Below are 18,944 nucleotides of genomic sequence, written 5' to 3' on the forward strand. Positions count from 1 at the left end.
ACCTCATCATTAAACCTGCAACCAATACCCAGCTTTATTTTCTAATAATAAAATGACACTTTGTCTATTTCCTGTGACAAGACAGTTCAGTCTTCCACTTGGAGGGGGAAGGCACCTGAAATAATGAGTTGTGAAAACTTCTTATGCTCTCCTCAGTTTTCCTGAGCTGAATTCCTCCCAAACTCATGGCCTGGCCCTGTTGTCCTGACATTTCGTGCCCTGGGGCACCACCCTGGCATGTCTGGTCTCAGCCAGACTCTACAGCTGGTATTCCTAGGGGAAAGAGAAGAAGAGCCTGCTGCTATTGACGGCTGAGATGTCACCAGGACAGGTGCCTTAGATACTTTTTTGTAATACACCTGTCTCTCAGAGGTGTCCTTCCCCTCCGTGGATGCCAAATGAACAAGGTGAACAAAACGGAGAAAAATAAATAAGCTTATGTCTTTAAGAGTCTTTTTCAAAATAGTGTCATCATACAACTCATGTTCCTTGAGTGTTCCTGCACACACACACACACACACACACACACACACCCCTTTCCGTAGCACTGTCTCCAGAGATTTCTCTTGCATGAATGGAGCAGGATCCCCTCAGCTGAGGACAGCATGATGAACAGGACAGAATCCCCGGAAGTCTCTTACTGAAAGAAGGAAACTCCTCATACACTAGGGCCCAGGCATTGAGCACACCAGGCTCTCCTCAGCCTTGTCTGACCAGCAGCCCAAGGATAGCCATGAATATGACTCAGCACAGAATTGCAAACTTAAAAAAAAACTGTGAGGCTTTTGTTGTTGTTGTTGTTGTTGTTATTTTTTTAACAAAACTTTTAGTGACTTTATTGCCTGGTAAATTTTGTAGATGACAACCTCATGTCACAGACTCCCAAGGTTGGACATGTCCATTTCCCTGACATGTGGAGGTCAGAACTGCCCATAGACTTCCGGACTCCAGTGCTTAGATGTTAGGGAATCTTAGGAACCTGGAAGGCTGCAGTTCATTTGGAGGCTACACTTGGAGTACTTCTCAATTAGCACTTCAGATAGATGTCAAGAGAAGAAGACGGGAAAACGTTAAACAGAACTATTTATTTATTTCACCAACAGGTGGACCCCCTTGAACTGTGTGAGCATCTTGTATAGAGACCCAGGAACTCAGGCTCCTCCACACAGTTTTTCAGATGAATAGTCCCTGGCAGAGAGGTCCTGTGGTTCGCCTGAGGCTGTGGTGTGGGGCTAAACATCTCTTCGAACCTCTCTCGGGGTATCATATGCAACTAGAAACTGAGAAGCTAGTGTCTGCTTTGCGATCCCAGGATGTCGGCACTGGTGTGGGCAGGCCGGTGGGGTACTGCTGGCACCTTAAAATCAAAATGAAAAACAATACATGATTGAATACATGCCTCTGGTGCTGTACTTGATGAAGTGCGCGGAGACGAGAGGGGTGGGGAGACCGGCCCTACGCTCTAGGGGGCGTGGCCCGGCACCTTTTAAGTAAGATGTGTGCATGAACTCTGTGTGGAGCTCAGACGTGAGTGGCTGCCTACTCTGAGCTGAGGTATATAAACAAGTCCACTAAAGGCAGTTAAGGAACAAAGCAGACTCATTGTCACCGTAACCCGGTTGCTACAAGAAGGCCAACTCTTTGTAAAGCTTGCCAGTACGGCTAACCCAAGTTAAGTCCCACCACTAGCAGGGACTCCAGTGTCTCTCATGTCCCAAATAAGATTCTGCAAAGACAATTGACAATGGAGGAAGATACTGCGGGGGCGGGTGGGGGCGAGGCAGGGTGGGCAGTGATTCAGTTCTCAGGTATAAGGAACTAAGGACCTGTATTAAAACATAAAAGGCTGGGAAGCAGGTCATGGCATGTGACCCTGATGCTGGAGAGGCTGAAAGGTCAGATCCCTGAGCTTCCCGGCCAGCCAGTCCGACATCAGACAGTGACAGATCTTGAAGAGAAAGAATGTAGGCACCGAGGTACTCTCTGACTTTTACATGTATGTTCTTGTGCACCCACATGCACATGTACCTGCACACACACCCACATGCATGCAGGCACGCACTTGCGCATGCACGCGTTCACAGCCATGTGTACCCACACACTGCCGTTTTCTCTCTAGACTTTCAAAAGTTGTCTACTTCCATTCACTCCTACCCTGGATCCTCGCTCCACTCTCCTCTCAATTGATCAGTAGATGCTTCCAGTCCCTTGTCCCTGCCTCCAAGTTATACTGGACACAGCATAATTGATCATTCTTATTCTGACTCTTCTAGCCCGTATACACCCTGTCCCTCCAGCTCTGGGCTCTTCTCTGAGTAGTGGGAGAGTAGAGAAGGAGGAGGAGACACATCCACCTTTTCCTAGCGAATGACACTAACCACAGTCATAACCCTATGAGGACCAACAGGTGCCAGGGACACTGAGGGCTCTGCCCAGTCTATCTTGTTCCAGGTCTCCCTTAAACTCTGAGTAGATTTGACCTCCACTTTTATCAGCTTCCCCTCCCTCACAGTTGTCTCCGACAGAGTTCTATTGCAATTATTATGGTGACATATTTGACAAGCATGTGCATGGGTTGTAACTTTTTCCTTAAAAGGCCACAGCCTATTCAAAGACGATAATTCTGACTATTAAATAAATGCTACGTATGTTGTCATGGTGTATATTCCAGAAGACCTGATCTGAAGGGGTTGGAGACTGGGTGTCCTTCTTTCTTCAGGGTAATTGTAAAATGCTTTGCTCCTGTTATATGTGCAGAGACTTGCAGGCATGTTTATTTGGTGCTTCTGTATATGGATGAAGGTGTGGCTGGTGATCCCAGGTCAGGAGCTAGAGGGCCTGGGTGTGACAAAGAAATCTGTTGGGAGCTGACTTTTAGCAGAAAGTGGCTACCAGCTTTGCAGCCATCTCAAGCCATATACCCTGACGTGAGACTTGTTTTTCAACAGCCTACAACAGCTGAAGCACACTCTAATATCCCACATATTTTGTTTTGCTGTTTAGTGCCCCCAGCTGCAAGGCGCATGTGGTATCCATGCCTGCAAGGCATGCGGTTCACGTGCTATCCACGTGCTATCCACGCTATAGACGCCTGTAAGGCTTACGTCATGTCCACACCTGCAAGGCACGTGGTATCCATGAGCCTACAAGGCACGTGGCAAAAGCCTATAAATACTCCAGATTTCCCTTGGATAAAGAGGATACGGGAGACAATGAGAGAGACAATAAAGGAGAGAGAGACACAATAAACGATACTTGAGACTTGATCCAACCCTCTGTCTTGTCTCCATTCTTCGAGTCTCTTCCCCTTCTTCCCCCCACTCTCTCTCTTGCTAGACCCAGACCTATGGAACAGAGCAGGCCGTTACAGTTTGGCCGCCCAACGTGGGGCAGCTCGGACGTTACAGAAATCCACTTTAAGAACTGGACAATAACTAGGGGCTGAGGCCCTGGGACTCTGTCCCTTGTAGAGCTGTACAGAAAAGTCATCAAGGTACCATGAGCATCAGACTGAGTTGGGCTTCACAGCTGAGTTTCCGACGGGATACTCCTTTGAAGATGTTGGAAACAAAAGTAAATGCATTCATGGTTGTAGTAGATCCAGGATGGAGGTGTCTGCAGAGACTGTAACCGAGCACTTCAATATTCTATGTGTAGTTCCCAGACCAGCAGTGTCAGTATCCCCTTGGGAGATGCAGGTTCATATGTTCCCCTCCCCCGCCCCCAGTACCACTGAGTCAGGGCTAGCATTTTAGCAGGTGACTTATGCACATATTAAACACGAGAAGACTAGGCTCGGCTTTAGTCCGAAGTGTCATGGACTGTCTCAAGTCAAAATGTGTGTGTCTTAAGTAGACATGGAACTGATGTGTCTATGTCTATACCATCATGAAGACAGTATTCAAATATGTAAAAACATTGTAAAAAATGTCCCCGGATGCTTAAAGATAAGTCAAACTCAAAATGATGAATATCATTCAGTAATAATTCTTGACTTTTCTCTTCTGGACAATGAAAGGTTTTTTCTTTCTTTCTTTTTTTTTTTTTTTTAACAGCTGAAGTGATAAGGGGGCTCCTTCAACTCAGCTGCATTCCATATACACTGATGTACTGGGGTGTAAGTAATTCCCCAAAACTTGCATTGAGTAAAAGCCCTCAAGGAGACAATTCAATTTCCAAATGTAAATTCTAGCCACATGTAGAGGGAACACTATTGCTACCATCCCTTGGTGAGCAATGAGGCTTCCTGCAAACGTGATTGCTTCTGACACTGTTGCTCTTCTCGGGAACTGGCTTTTCAGTGTTAAAAGAAGCTGCTTCAGCTGGGAAAGGATTTGCTGGTGTAGAGTTGAAAGTTTACACTTGTTATGCATGAGTTTGAGACAGAAATGATGAGGAAAGACATGAATGTTCAATGCCATGCGGTTCAGAGTGGCTTTTTTTTCCCCGCTTAGTCTTAATTCTGATTTGTGTGGGACTCTTGCCACAGCCTCGCAGGAAGCCTGTACCCATTGGGGTCTCCTTCCTACACATCCTTTTACCTTCAAGCAGCTGCTGATGCCAGTGAAGGAACGTGCCCCCCTCACCCCCACCATGGCCTGATCTTGTAAGGTGAAAGCAGGATTTCAATTAGAATAGCAAATTCAAATTTTAGATATTTTGCTACAACTGAAAATATTCTGATAGTTATTATGTTAGACCAGTTATTATGACAGGCAAAGATGAACATCAGACATGTTTTAGCCAGTAAATAGGACAACATTTATATCTGGTATTACTGGTATTTTAGGACATGTTGGCCAGAGACATTTTTTAGTAGTAAAAACTAAGTTGTGTGATAGTTAGCATTTTTGTGTGTGAAATTTGCAGGCGTGTGTGTGTGTGTGTGTGTGTGTGTGTGTGTGCCCATAGAGGCCAGATGTCAACCTCGGGTCTCATTCCACAAGAGCTTGTGTCTTGAGACAGGGTCTCTCACTGGGACCTGGGGTTCGATGATTAGGCGAGGTTAGTTAGATAGTAGCCCCAGAGCTCCTCCAGTGTCTGCCTCCTTGGGCAGGATTACAAGTAAGCACCACCCTGTCTGGCTTTTTACAAGTGTTCTGAAGATCAAACTCTAGGTTCTTCATGTTTGTAAGCCAGGTCCTTCACTCACTCAGCCTCAGCCCCAGGATGATGTTCAGATGATACACCCAATTGGCCAAGAGCCCCAGCGCTGTTGGATTAGAGTCCAAGCATGATACTTTCCCTGGGTTTGCCATAGTGCCATCTATGTGAAGGCTCTTCTTAAGTATCAGCCATGGCTCTGAGACATCTGTCAGTTTTACACTGAAAGACCTTGGCCAATGGCAAAGGGGGGTGTGCAGAACCCCCTGAGCACAGTAGACTCTGTGACACTTGGGTGAACAGAGTGCCCATTCCTTCTAGGCCCAACTCTGCATTTGCAAAGTTGGTAGAGCAAGATTATCCTTTAAACTCTAGTGTTCCCAAGTAACGTTTGGTCTTATTTACAAAGATCAGGGAAAGATACACTTTCCAGATCTGTGTTTCTGCTGGAAGTGGCACCTGTGAGCCTGCAAGGAATGATGGGGGTTGGGCATATAGAGTCCAAGGTCAAGTGCTTTCAAGTGAGTGGGACATCCTGTATCATTTCCATATTCTTCTATCTTCCCCTGACCAAAGGAACTGCTGACAAGAAACACCCCAAGGCCCTGACTGCTGGTGCACATAGAGGGTGGCGCCACATCAGCAGGCATTGTCACCAGATTCTTTTCTGAGCCCTCAGCACAGATCTGTCTTTTGTACTGGATGCTGCCACCCAGCAGCAGGGTATGTTCTAATTATTATTTTAATTTTGTGTTGGCAGAAAGATACTTTGAGGGAAGCACTTCCTTTGGGGGGCTATTCAGATCTCCAGACTTCTGGCTCAGGGCTTCTCAGCACACATGAAGAACATATTGGTTTTTCCCCAAACTGTCCTCTGTGCAGTACTTACCCTACTGCTTGCGGGACCCATGATATGTTTCCTGAGTTCATCCATACCTCCTGGGATGGAGGACCTGCACAGAAGGGAAAGTCTACAAAGGGCAAAGCCAGCATATCCAAGTAAACATTGCCTGGTACTTATGCCAGGCATGCCTCACTGGCTGCTGAGTTACAGGCAAGTCTTAAACAGAAGCTTCAAGTGTACATAATCAAAATATACATCTCACTTGACATTTTTTCCCCCATATCAGCTCTTTCCTACAAGAACTTCTTGAACTGACATATACTGGTAAGACATTATTTTGTGTTGTGAACTATGGTTTATTTCTTATTTACTTATTTTGGCGAGGGGTGGGTGGAAGCAACCTTGCCAAGATGGCTCACAGTAACGGCAGTCACATTCTCACAGAGAGCATCCTTCCTTCTGAGTTGAGATAACATGATGCTAAAAGGCTAGTAAAAACAGAATTTCAAGTGTACAGTGGCGCCATGTTACTGGCCATCAAGCTCTGAACTTTGGCTTCTGTGGACAACCTTATTTAAATACTGGATTTTAGGCCATGGCGGGGGGGGGGGGGGGGGGGAAATTAGTTGCAGAAGCCATGCAAATAAAAACCAAAACAGAACAAAAAGTCCCTCCCAAACAAACCCCTAAACTGAAAATTTAATAGTTTGCATATAATTTTTAAATGAATATTACAAAACCAAAGTATCTTCAAGGGCGTGGGAGTTGGAGATGAGCACCGGATTGGGCCGTTTTGCATGTGAGCCGCCCTATGCAATTTGTAAAACCTAGGAACTTAGCATTCCAAGGGGACAGACCTAGGTCCTACCAAGTTTATTTTGAAAGCAGCACAATGCTCACCTGACTTTTAAGACCTGAAATACGGTATTTACCCCATGTGAACATGTGGTAGAGTCATCAGGAAAACACATTTTGGTCCTCTGCACAAAGCCTCAATTTAACGGGAACCTTGACTGGTAAATTTATGCGGCCCAAGAGTTCCACAAGGGGTTAAGACATCACAGGTACAAGTCAGGTGGCCATTATAAATGTTACCCAAGTAAAAACCCCAAACAGAAAGCCAAGAAGCAGGTCCCTAAGGCAGGCAGTGTCCTAAATGGTATCATCTGTCAAATTTCCAGCATCTTGTGGGGACACAAAAAAGGAGTTGGTGGTACTGGGACATTACGGCCTCATTAGCTGCTGCACTTCCAGAGCACGGTACAGGCTTCCACTTTAATAAGCTGCCGTGACTTCTCACGTACTTGCATTAGATAAATGAAACACTAACCACCAACTGCAGGGGCTCTGTTCCACTCCCGATAACTTAACTCCGTTCTGATGCAACCAGACAATAACACAAAGAACCAATCTTTCTTTGCAAACTAGTTCCTGGATTATTATTTTTTTTAATGCTAAAATCAATCAGCATCTGTGGTCATTGCAAAAAGGACCAGAAATTACATTGTCAGTGCCTTTTGTTTTCATTTGAAACAGGTTGGAAGGGGTGGGGGTTGGGGGTAGCATTTGACTTTTTAGAAGTCCTGACCAAACACTAAGGCATCTTAGGGATGCCTTTCTCAGGACACAGTGCCTTCTTCCTTGCTGGGCCAAGGAAGCTGACAGGACACACCAAGGGCTGAGAATTCCTTTATCTTACCACAGCTTTGCCCTTTCCCCCTCTCTCCAGCAAAGCTGACAGTGACCCTGAATTATGAATGCACACTTTTTCGTGTATGGAGGCAGAGAGGAGTGTGGGCCCTCACAGCACCTTAGCTTCCCCTAGGGACTGATCCTGAACAACAATCCAAGGGGAACCAAACTGATACTCAGCTATAACTCTCAATTAAAAAATTTTTTTTTCCAAAAGATTTTTTTTTTAATTTTTAACCATATTTTTGGCATTGTTGTAATGGGTGAAATCACTTGGGCTTGTTTTCTAAGAATAAATAAAAACAGCATGCCATAATTTCTCTGGGGACAGAAAGACATGTGTCTTTTTTTTTTTTAATGTTTTATTTTAAACCTGGGTATGCGAATTTTACTTTTACATATCTGAATTTAGTATATTCCCTCAAAACATAATACATTTTTATTCCATAGCTTAAGGGATCCATCAGATAAAATGTTGGTCTTTCATCTTTATTACCCTCCCATTAAAATGAAGGAAACCGGGACTCACTTCAGTTCAGAAGAGGCAATTTAGCTGGTAATGTCCTCAGTCCTCAAGCCTTTTCAGAGGGAGAGAGCATTATCAGTGAGATTTCACACATCTATCTGCATAGCAAGCAACTAAGCCTTTCAGACATATACTATGTTAAATTTAATAATAGTCTTTGATTAGATTATTTTATTACAACATTTTTTCCATTACCAGTCATTTCCTGAGCACACTGACATTCATAAAGCCGCCCCTCCCCTCTGTTTGTTATGTTTGTATACAAGACAGCCAGCGAGGTCTCTCCTGTTACAGTTGCTAGGCCTAAAAGGGACAGATTAATGACTAAGCACCACACTGGAAGAGCCTTTCTTGTCCCCTGCACCGACAACCCTCTGCTGTGACGAGGACACAAAGAGCCCTGCTCAGACTGCTACCCTTCTTCATAACTCAAAAGCATCACAGTGGCAATAGTGTTCTCGTGCTATTTGTCTTTAGTGCAGTTGTGACACTTCGGCATGATCCATAATTTGGCAGCTATTTACCGTGACATTTCCCTTCAGTGCGGCCATAACATTCAGTGAAGCCATTATTTGGTTCCATTTACCATATAAATTGTATTGTTGTGTGTGCATGCTAGCAGCTACATTAGGTACCTGGAAATGAGTAAATCTTGTAAAATAGATACTAACAGCTATTCAGGAACAGGATCTCTCTGCTCCCCAGATGCAAGGAAAGAATTAAACCTGCCCCCACCCCTCACAGAACGCTCCTAATTGCATCCCCATTCATTGAGAACGTTTGATGTACTGAAACTCAAGACGGAAAAATAATCTGACAGCCTTCACCTTAGATTAGGAAGGCACTGTGGGGTTTTGATTCCACTACAAAAGTGGCAGGCACCCTTCGGATACCTAAGGTGAAGGGCAAACAGACCAGCTATGGTGTGGTGTGAAGAGATGCAGCAGGCAGGGTGATAGACATGTGTGCACCAGAACACAACATTAGGGCAGGTGGCTCACTTCTCTCTAACACTGAGAAGCAAAAATGGCAACACAGGACACCTGCCTGTCATTCCATGTCTGCCACCAGAGACCAGGTGCACTTTCCACACCAGCCTCTGAGGAGAAGCAAGTGGACATGGTTTTGAATGATCTGGTTGCCTACTGTGTTTGGAGCTATGTGACTTTTGCTCCTTGGGGACAGGAAGTGCTCCTTTTAACCCTTCACATGCCAGAGTGAGCCCCCTCTGTGATCTCTGTATTTGCATTATGTGAGCCTTTTACTGAAGAGGCACGAAGTTTTCTTATTCCTCTGTCCACATTAGTTTTCAAGCTACAGCTTTCTCTTCCAAAAATCTACTCCGTTTCTGATAGTAATTTCTTCCTAGAACAGGAACTTGTTTTTTTTTTTTTTTTCAGACAGTCTAACCAGGATGTGAATTCAGACCATCAAACAGTATATACGTCCTTAAGACACATCTGTTTGCTGAATCACTTTCCCAATAACTTAGCAAGATTAAATTTGGAGAACTCTCCCAAATGTCTATTTGGATGGTTGGCTAGTGATTTAAAGGGGAAAAGGCTCCTTCCTAAGCATTCTGCCTGTGAGAAGACAAGGCCAACCAGCACTGCTTTCTCACCTGTTAAGTCCTTAACACAAGAGCGGCTGCTTCCAATGCAGAGCAGACTTGGTGAGCTATCTGAAGACTGATTTAAAAATCTCATCAAGATGGGGACATACTGACTCGATCAGGTCTCACATCAGGAATTAATTTTCTTCCCTGGAACAATAAAATCTGGAATGAGACTGTCCATGACTAAAGACGTGAATGTAAACGTTTTACCTCTTAGCTATAGAGAGAACTTTTATTGAGCCACATTATTTTTACCCCCAAGGAAGGGGGGGGGGATTCATTAACACTACACTTTTGTTTTTAAGGAATATTAAGGGATGGAGAATTCATTTCTCTCCTTTGGTTTATGTCACAGTTCTGGTGGTCACAGCTTACTGCTGACAGGGTGCGGCAATTCAACAACAAGTTTCCCGATATTTTTCCCCGTGTACATATAGTCAATGGCCTGAAATATGGACTCCAGGCCAACGAACCTTCCGTCAGGAGCCAGATGTCCCCGGTCCACCTCACACACCAGGTCCCCACGAGTATACAGTTCCAGCAAGTGTTCCATGGCAGCCTGGTACTTGGAGAAGTAGTGGTTCAGAAAGAAACCCCTGAGGCTGGCTGACTTCTTCAGGAGCTTGGCTGGCAAAGCTCCCGCTTTTACTGGCGAAAGTCCTGTAGGGTTTTGGTAGCCAGAGATAAACCCAATTACTATCAAGCGCCCTTTGGTGGCCAAGGCATCGACAGCCAGGTCAAACATGGCTCCCCCAACAGACTCATAGACTATGTCAACACCTTCGGGGTACTCCTGCTTCAGAACTGTCTCCACAGGCTCTGTTCTGTAGTTGATGGGCCGATCGCACCCCACAGATTTCAGAAAAGCTGACTTTTCATCTGAGGAGCAGGTTCCAATAACGTGGCACTTGGCTATCTTTGAAAGCTGCACAGCAAACTGGCCTGTGCCCCCAGCGGCTGCTGTAACCAGAACTTTCTTCCCTTCTGACAACTCTCCAAGCTCTTTCAGGCTGATGTATGCAGTGGTGCCACTAACCAGCATGGTGAGATATTCTGGTTTCACTGAAGGCACGGGAATTGCAATACTAGCAGGCACCACTGTGTATTCAGCAAAGGAACCAGGAGCTACATAAGCCACAGGCTGGCCCACTGTGTATCTCGCACTGGCAGAGAGGCCTAAGGCCACCACCTCACCAATCCCTTCAAAACCTATGTCAAAGGGGGGTTTCACAGACGGGTCGTAGTGGCCAGCCGAATAGTTGATATCAGATGCATTAATACCAACGAATCTAGAAGAAAACAAATGGATGTATTAAGATTCTTTCTTTGTTAACGACTTTCGTATTCTGCTTAAGGAAAAAAAGACCAATCTAATCTCTGAATGTGAACAGCTCCTAAACTGTTAGACTTGACAGAATGCCGAGGAAAAGTGATTCTTGCTACTTGGGGGAGTGGGGGGGGGGGATTTCCTACAAATGTATTAACTCCAGTTTGGGCAGATTTTGTTCCTTTATAGATAGGAATAATTTCATAATATTTTAATCAGCAAGTGATGGACGACTACATATTGGTATTTCCTGTACCACTTTTCTTCTGTCCTCTTTCAAAAGGATAAATAAGGGAAAGTCAGGGTGTGTGTGTTGGGGGGGGGGGGCAAGCCAGGAAGCCCTCACGACACACAAAGTTCACTGAAGCTCTGAACTGGAAATTAACTGTTCTCTTAACAGAGATGTTAAAAACAACAGTGGGATACAATGTACCCGAAGAAGCACACTCGGATTGACTCTGGTAACAATTTAACACTTCAGATAATAATAGTAATGACAATGATATTATTAAAGATTGATGGGCGTGCAAGGTCGTTCTTGCGACAAGTCGCTGCCCCAGTTGTTTGAAACGCCGCAGCAAATTTTCTGTGATGTAACTATGCCCAGCATGAACATATGCATTTTGATTAATTGAACAAAAACTGAGGAGAGTGATTTTTATGCAGCATTCAGCATTTTACAGCCTCTTTCAGATGAAAAGGGAAGCAAGCCCTCACTGTATTCTCCTCAACAAGAAGCAGAGACTCGGCCTGATTAATAGCAGATGACCGGTTTCGTTTTGTATCCTGGCTCACTTTAACTGTGAAGCCAGAATTTTACCAGCTTTTCTTTGTACCCCAGTATACCTCATAACAAAAATATCTCCACGGTGGAGTTGTGGCTATCTTCTAAGGATGTTGAGGAAACTCTAACACATAAAGATCTCCAAAATACCATTTCCTCCTGTATGAAAATGAAAACATGGCAGGAGAAAAGATAAAAAGAATTCACTTTTAATTTAATGAACACAAACTATGTGTAAGACACACCGTTGGTCTGTAGAGAATACCTTCACTTCCAAATGGCTTCTCACAAGTGTTCCACCATAAAGAAACACCTTTCAAGACTGTGGAAATAAGAACACTTGAAACAGCCTCCCTCCAAGTTGCTTTCAGAAGCTAGCTTACCATGGCTCCAACATTTCTGTAAATTCTGCTTTTGGTACCCACAGATAAAACACAATAATGAAAAATGGGGAAAACCAGTTTTGTTTGTTTATTTTGAATACCAAAGGGCCAATATTCTATTTATTTTTTATTTTTTAAAATTTTTTTTGGAGAAGGGGTAGGAGGGCTGTATCTTATCCTTTTCCTTTTAATTTACACACTTCTCCAGGCCTGACCTTTCCAAAAAGGGCTGGCTCACTAGATCTTGATTCTGGAGCTCCCAGGGCCAGCCCACTAGAGCTAGGCTGCAGTGCATCTCATGTCCCTTGTTCCTTCACCCAGCAGAAAAGCCAGCTCCAGGAGAAAAAGCCAGCTAGGCTGGAAATGATCTTAGGGTTGGGTTTGCTTAGTGGTTGGGGAACAGAGACCAAAGGCCAGTTGTCCCTTCTTTACTCATAGTTAACTCTTCCTGTTCTCCCTCCAGGCTGTGTTCATTTGGTATCTCGAGGTCCATTGGGGCCGCTCTCCTCCTGGGAGCCCCGAGTCTGGTTCCTAGAGAAGCTGGGGACAGCCAGGCCCTGTGATGTGGCACAGGGTGTGGGGTGGGTAGCATAAACTGGACTGACACTGTAAAGTCCCTCCCAAACCTTCCATCTCCCCCTCCCTCTGGCGGTCGCTTTTTTCCCCTGAAAGAGATAGAAAGAGACCTAGCAGGGCACACTGGCGGAAGGGGGCAGCTGAGGCCAAGTTTGGAGGGGTGAGAGAGTGTAGCTCTGCTGGAGTGGTTGCTGATGGCTCGCAGAGGCTTGGGCAGGAAACACCACAGCAGTCACTGTGGCGATCAGCATCAGCAAGCACTGGTGAGGTGGCGCTGACCCGCAGGCCTGCGAGCCTCTTCCCCGCAAGCATCAGCCCTGTAGCTAGCTCCCTGGCCTGAAAGCCGCGCACCAATCTGAGGCGCTTCGGTTCGGGTCGGGTCTGTACAGGGAACTCGGGCCTTTCCATTGCCACCTTCGGGAGAGACATCAATGACCACCTCCGGGAGCAAGAGGAATTTGCTGGGCTTCTGGGCCCCACAAGCATGCTCTTTCGAATCCCAGGAAAGCCATGCAGAGCGAAACCTGCCAAATCATGACCTTGACCCTCATGCACCTCCATTTACCACCACCCCAACCCTGCCCTCTTCTAACCTCTCCCTCGTCGTCGGGGAGCGGTTCCAACTACTGCCTATATAGTCTGTCTTCTGTTCTCCATGCTCTCTCCGGAGTCTTTTGGTCCATAGTGCCGGGACCCCTGTCTCTACCTGGTACCTCCGTCCTGACACTGCGTCCCTGCCGCTTGCTAGGCACCCGCCACCATCTGGGACGCACCTTGGTCCTTACCCGAGCTTTAGCTGTGCAAGCCTATCCGCTCCTCAAGAACCAAGTTCAAGGGCAGAGGGCTCAAAGGGGAAGAGGAAGAAAGGCGAGCCACAGAAAAACCAAAACAAAATAGGAAATGCGCTGATGCACTTGGAGACCCTCCCTGTACCCACTTACTCCATAATTGAAAATGTGTGACAGTAAAGACCACAGGACCCTGACAACTCGAGAAAAGTATGCAGTATGAAAAATAAAGTCTAGGCACCCCACGAAAAACAAGTGAGACCACAGCAGGCGTTTCCCAAATATGTGGCCCAAATACGTCTAAAGCTGCTTGGCTATTTATACCAGAAAGTAGTGAGCTTCGTTTATTGTAGAACAGGGTGATGGGATGGGGGTGGGGAAGTTTTCGTCTGAACAAACAACAAAAATTTAAGACCACAGGAAGAGCCTTGAAAACTGGGAGACAAAACAAAACAAAGTCATTTAAGCCAGACTTTCCTTGAAGAAGAAGAAGAAAAAAAAAAAAAAACAACAAAAAACAAAACAGAAGAAGACAAGGAGAAGGAGGAGGAGGAGAAGAAGAACAACAACTACTAGTTGTTGTAGTAGATGGTGTGTGTGTGTGTGTGTGTGTGTGTGTGTGTGTGTGTGTGTGTGTGTGGAATATCTCGGCTTGGGGAGTGAACAGAAATATTTTACCCTCCCGTGAGCAACAAACCGTTTATCACAACGCCTCCCCTCCCCCCACTACTCACGGCCATTTTTACAAACTCTTTGCATTATCTTACACTTGAGCAGAAAATCGTTAGGAATATTTGGAAACGAAAAATAACCTGTCACTCTCACGAAAAAGCCAAAAATAGCACACAAGCGGACTTGACCCGCGGTATCTGTCTCTTTCTTTTCCGGGGGCTGAGTGGTGGTGGGGGTGGGGTGGGGGCTTGGGACAGTAGGTAATGAGGAATAAAGGGACATCGTTACTGATTCACGAGGAGTTCTGTGCACCCTCCACACATTTTCCTCCATTGTAAACTTTACTGTCCTGAATCTAAGTCTAGCTTGCATGTGCTGCCCTTCTTGTGAATGAAGGAATGCATTTTGCTAACAGGAATGAAGTGTGGATATAGTTTACTGAAACAAAGTCAGAGGACTGAACACAATTAAAAGCTTCAAACACCCTTCAAAATAAATGAATTTGGGCTTACTCCACTCATTCCAGGGGAGAGTTTGTTATGCTAAAACCATGAAGCCTCTGAATAAAATTTTAATGCAATTAGCATTATACTTAGGAGGATATGGGCCCTGGATTCAAATGAACTAACTTGAGGTTAATTATTAAACTCTGCTCCATAAAATAAAATAAAACAGGGAAGAACATTGACAGTGTTCATAAGAATAAAGGATCTGCCTACATCTGAATGACCTCATAACTGAACAGCAACGGGAGAGGCAAAGATTCCGCCTGCATCCCCTTCTGTGGATTCAAGGTAGAAGTTAGAGGTCAAATTGTCCCTATAAAGCGCTGTGCCAAAGGGGCTCCAGACAGACATGGAAGCAAAATAGAGCCGTGGATTTTGAAAACCATCTTAACAGCTAATTCCTCCAAAATGGTATTCTATTCTCCGGCAATCTGATTTCAGAGATCCAAGAAGCATCCAATTCCAGACCTGGGGCATCCAGGGGTGCTGCTGCGAGACTTTTGAAGAAGGGGAAAAGAAGCCTGCTAAACCCGATAAGCTTTGGGAAAGAGGAGTGGGGGAGATCTCCAAGAGTTAAACAAACTCAAGGGTGAGAGGCCCCCAGACCGGCAAAGCGAGCAGCCTCCACCCGCGGCGGGAGCCCCACTTCGATGTCGCCCCGCACTCTTCTCCCACTTCACACCTTCTCTCAGCCTGTCCCCTGGTGGCACCCCCCTCCACACTTCACACCTGTTTCAACGAGGGATTTTATGTAAGCAGTTTGTGTGCGTTTATTAGTGTTTACAGTCAACACTATATAAATCACAACAATAAAAGAAAGTGAAAGCCGGGCATAAAGATTTTTTTTTTTTTAAATTTCCGATGAAGTTTTCTTGGAAAGCCTTTCAGCCTATTCTCATCTCCACTTCTAACAAATCACTGGTGTGCTCCGGATGCTCTATGTGAACGCAGCTCAAGCCCTTTTTAGGTCGGCAAGGTTCAAATTTTTCTTCTCCACAGCCTCAGCGTTTCATCACACGGTGAAGCAATCCTCTGCACCATGCGCGGCCAAAGCGCGTTAAGGACGCACACGCGCCACCCTTTAAGAAAGTCTCCACCCACGCACTTCACTCCCACCCACCCACTGCTCACTCAAACGCTAAGGTTCCAACAGGTTCCCAAAAGTTTCACCATCAGAATTCTTCATTCCTACAGTCTTCTCTGGAAGGTTGGTAGGGATCTTAAAACTGGACTGATTAGACTAACCTTCGCACCCAGATACTGGAGTAGATAGGTTTCGTCATTTAGCCCTTCCAGGGGACCTAGGATACTCTCTGGTACCCAGTTTACCGCTTGGATACAACCAGAACTAACCCTCCCAGCCCCTCTTCCGTACTTTCATCTAACTTCCAATACACCATGTTGGGACCTTCGCATGAAACCCATTAAGTGAAATGGCACAGAGGAGAACCCCCTGACAGTTCAGCATTGAGAGGATGTCCCAGCAAACCTCAGTGTGGTATGGCCTGGACTGAGTACAGTGAAGTCCCACACTTCCTCCGGTTCAACCCTTAATAAAGATTAGCGATGTGGAAAATCATGAAGGTGGAAAGCCTGGGGTGGAACAGTCAGGTCTGGCAACAACTAGTGAGTGTGCCACCCGAATGTCTGCAACGCATTCAGGCAAATGCAGCCATGCCCCCGCCCAACCTTGGCTCAATTGCCGGTGCACGCCCCCGTTTTGCACTCAGGGGACAGAGCACAGTCAAATGGCACTGGCAACACGCAGACTAGGTGCACACCAACACACCCAAGGACAAACTTCACCGGTACGAGATAGAGGAGACAGGAAAAAGCAATCCGAACTTGGGCCCCCTTCCTCCAAAGCACCTTTACCTAAACGTCGCAGTGTATGTCCAGGCTCTTGCTGCTCCACTAAAAATTATAAAACGCAGGAACCGTGGGTGCGCGCGGGTGGGCCGGGTGGGGAGCCTCCCTTTCTGGGTCCCGTCGTTTTTATTTAGGGAGCGGGAGGGGGAGGAGGGACGGCTGGGGGAGGGGAGAATCCCAAATTAAAATAACCCCCAGATAAGAGGACGTTTGGTGGCATCGGGTATTCACACCAGCAAGTCACATTACATTCGCCTTCGCCAGATGGCGGCGGGTTCAACTTCCTGGGATCTCGCAAAGTCAGGCTGTGCGCCCAAGCGCGCGCCGCAGTGTGGGCAGGCGGGCGACCTGGGACAGCCGGGAGCCCAGCTGCGCGGGCCGGGGACCGGGACGGGGTCGCGCGCCGGGCTCACCGGTTCCGGACGAGGAGGTCTCCGTCCCCGGGGAGCGGCACTGGGCAGTCCCGGCGCAGGGTGACGGCCTCGTGGAAGTTAGGGCTCAGCCGGGTCACCACCAGCTTCTGCATGGTTCGGGGGATGGCGGAGCCCTGGAAGTCCAGGAAGTGACGGGCGTACGACATGTCCACGATGGCTCGGGCCCCGGCGGCCGTCAGCCTCAGCATTGCCGGCGATCGGCTCCGCCCGCTCCTGCGCCTACGCTGGGCCGGGTCGCGCCCAGTCCCGGCCGCTTGGCTCCGCTCGGCTCCGCGCGGGCGGGCCCGCCCCTCCTCCGGCCCGCGCCCTCCCCTAGGCTCCCGCCCTCCCCTCGTCGCCTGGCTCCCGCCCCCGCCCTCCGGCCCCGCCGCGCGCCGCAGCCCCCACGGAACCCGGGCGCGCCAGCCCAGGATCCCCGCCCGGCCCCGCGGCTGCCGCAGCCGCTGCTCCTTTAATCTTTTTGTTTTGGTTTGAATCCGCTCGGCTCACACTGGCCTAAGATCTCCTCCGCCCTCCCCTTTCCTCCGGGCGCGGGAGAGGCCCCGGATATCCCCACCCTCCGCACGCTCTGCGAAGGGATTTGATTCCTCCACCGGGGGCGGGGGGCGCCAAGCTAAAGGGCCAGCGCCTTGGCGATCGCCGCTGCCGCAGCCCAAGCGTCCCCGAGCGGCAGGGCGGCTGGCGGCCGGCGCAGGCGCCTCCCCTTCCCGTGCGAAGCGTTCACTTCCTTGCAAGGTGGTACGAATCAACCCCGAGCGCGGCCGGGGCGGCGGGGCACGGCCGGGGCCGGGGCCTGGGCCGGGCGGGGAGCCCGGGCGCTGGTGCACGCGCACGAGCGCCTTCCTGCGGGCCAAGGGCGCTCAGTGCTCGGTGCAACCTGGGCCTAGGCCTCCGGTGCTCCGAGCGGAGCGCGCCGCTCGCGCCTGTGCTCTCGGTCTGTCCCGTGTAAGTTGCACGAACTAAGCCATTTTATTTATCTTGGCCTAGATTTCGTGTTTTTCCATGGATGTTTTAAGTAGCTCCACAAGACTGTTACAGCTTTCCCACTGGGAGAGAATACACATACAGAACTAGATGGCCGAATTCCCAGAGCGCAAAAGCATTTTAAAGTTCTAGGTGGGGCCCGCCGAGGGGCTCAGCGGAATTGGAGACTTTGTGATGATCTTTGAAGACTTCATTTTTCTCACGCATCTGGAAAGATCTTTCTATCGTGCCAATTTTTAGCTAATTGTGTTCACTGACCAAATGACTGACCAAATTACTCACCCTTTTAAATAGGGTCAACATTAAATATTTCCGGACATTTTTGTGATGAGCTAAGTCCATCTTTATATTTGAGGTGTTCATTTTAATTTAAAAATATACCCTGTTTTCCACTTAACCTCTGAGTTGCAGATATACAAAAGCCACACTGTCCTTCACCAATCAAATCTAACCCCCCAGACTAAGGGTGCAAAAGTGAAACAGGTATTTTTTTTTTCCTCAAATGTAGGACGTGTTTCACCCAAGAGTGGTTCAGATCCACGTGGGCGCGTGTGAATGCATGTACACGTGGGGGAGGGGAACTAACAGGTTTAAGAATCTGCAGGAACTGATGTCTGCCTGATTAGACTTAGGACTCATGGGTTCCGCCCGAGATCAGCCAGTGCATTACAACACAGCCCCCTGAATGTCTTCCTGCAACGTGCAATCTTTTATGTTATGCTGTATTAAGATTTCTTTTCTGTGTCATATTGTTTAGCTCCGAAAAAAAATAAAAGAAAACAAAGCAATTAAAAAGATTGACAGGTATGGTTTGTGTGAGACCTATTTGTAATTGTCAGGG

General features: G+C 47.3%; 1 protein-coding gene across 7 annotated transcripts; it reads right to left on the bottom strand.

The window, feature by feature from the left end:
* Positions 1 to 1,066: 1,066 nt before the first annotated feature.
* Ptgr3 (prostaglandin reductase 3) lies at positions 1,067 to 17,460 on the bottom strand. Of its 7 annotated transcripts, XR_013103598.1 has the most exons (5): positions 17,099 to 17,449; positions 10,254 to 11,069; positions 9,787 to 9,927; positions 5,993 to 8,217; positions 1,067 to 1,357 (listed from the first exon to the last, which is right to left on the bottom strand). XR_013103598.1 is itself a non-coding variant. In XM_076912350.1 (3 exons), exons 1-3 carry the CDS (start codon positions 17,305 to 17,307, stop codon positions 1,264 to 1,266), a joined length of 1,119 nt encoding a protein of 372 aa, XP_076768465.1. In that variant the 5' UTR covers positions 17,308 to 17,452; the 3' UTR covers positions 1,067 to 1,263. The 7 variants fall into 7 exon arrangements, 4 of the variants coding, with proteins under 4 accessions (XP_076768465.1, XP_076768466.1, XP_076768467.1 ...); XR_013103600.1 differs by lacking the exon at positions 9,787 to 9,927; XR_013103599.1 differs by lacking the exon at positions 5,993 to 8,217.
* Between the last annotated feature and the right edge of the window lie 1,484 nt (positions 17,461 to 18,944).

This window comes from Arvicanthis niloticus, chromosome 14 (assembly GCF_011762505.2).
Source record: "Arvicanthis niloticus isolate mArvNil1 chromosome 14, mArvNil1.pat.X, whole genome shotgun sequence".
Classification (NCBI taxonomy): domain Eukaryota; kingdom Metazoa; phylum Chordata; class Mammalia; order Rodentia; family Muridae; genus Arvicanthis; species Arvicanthis niloticus.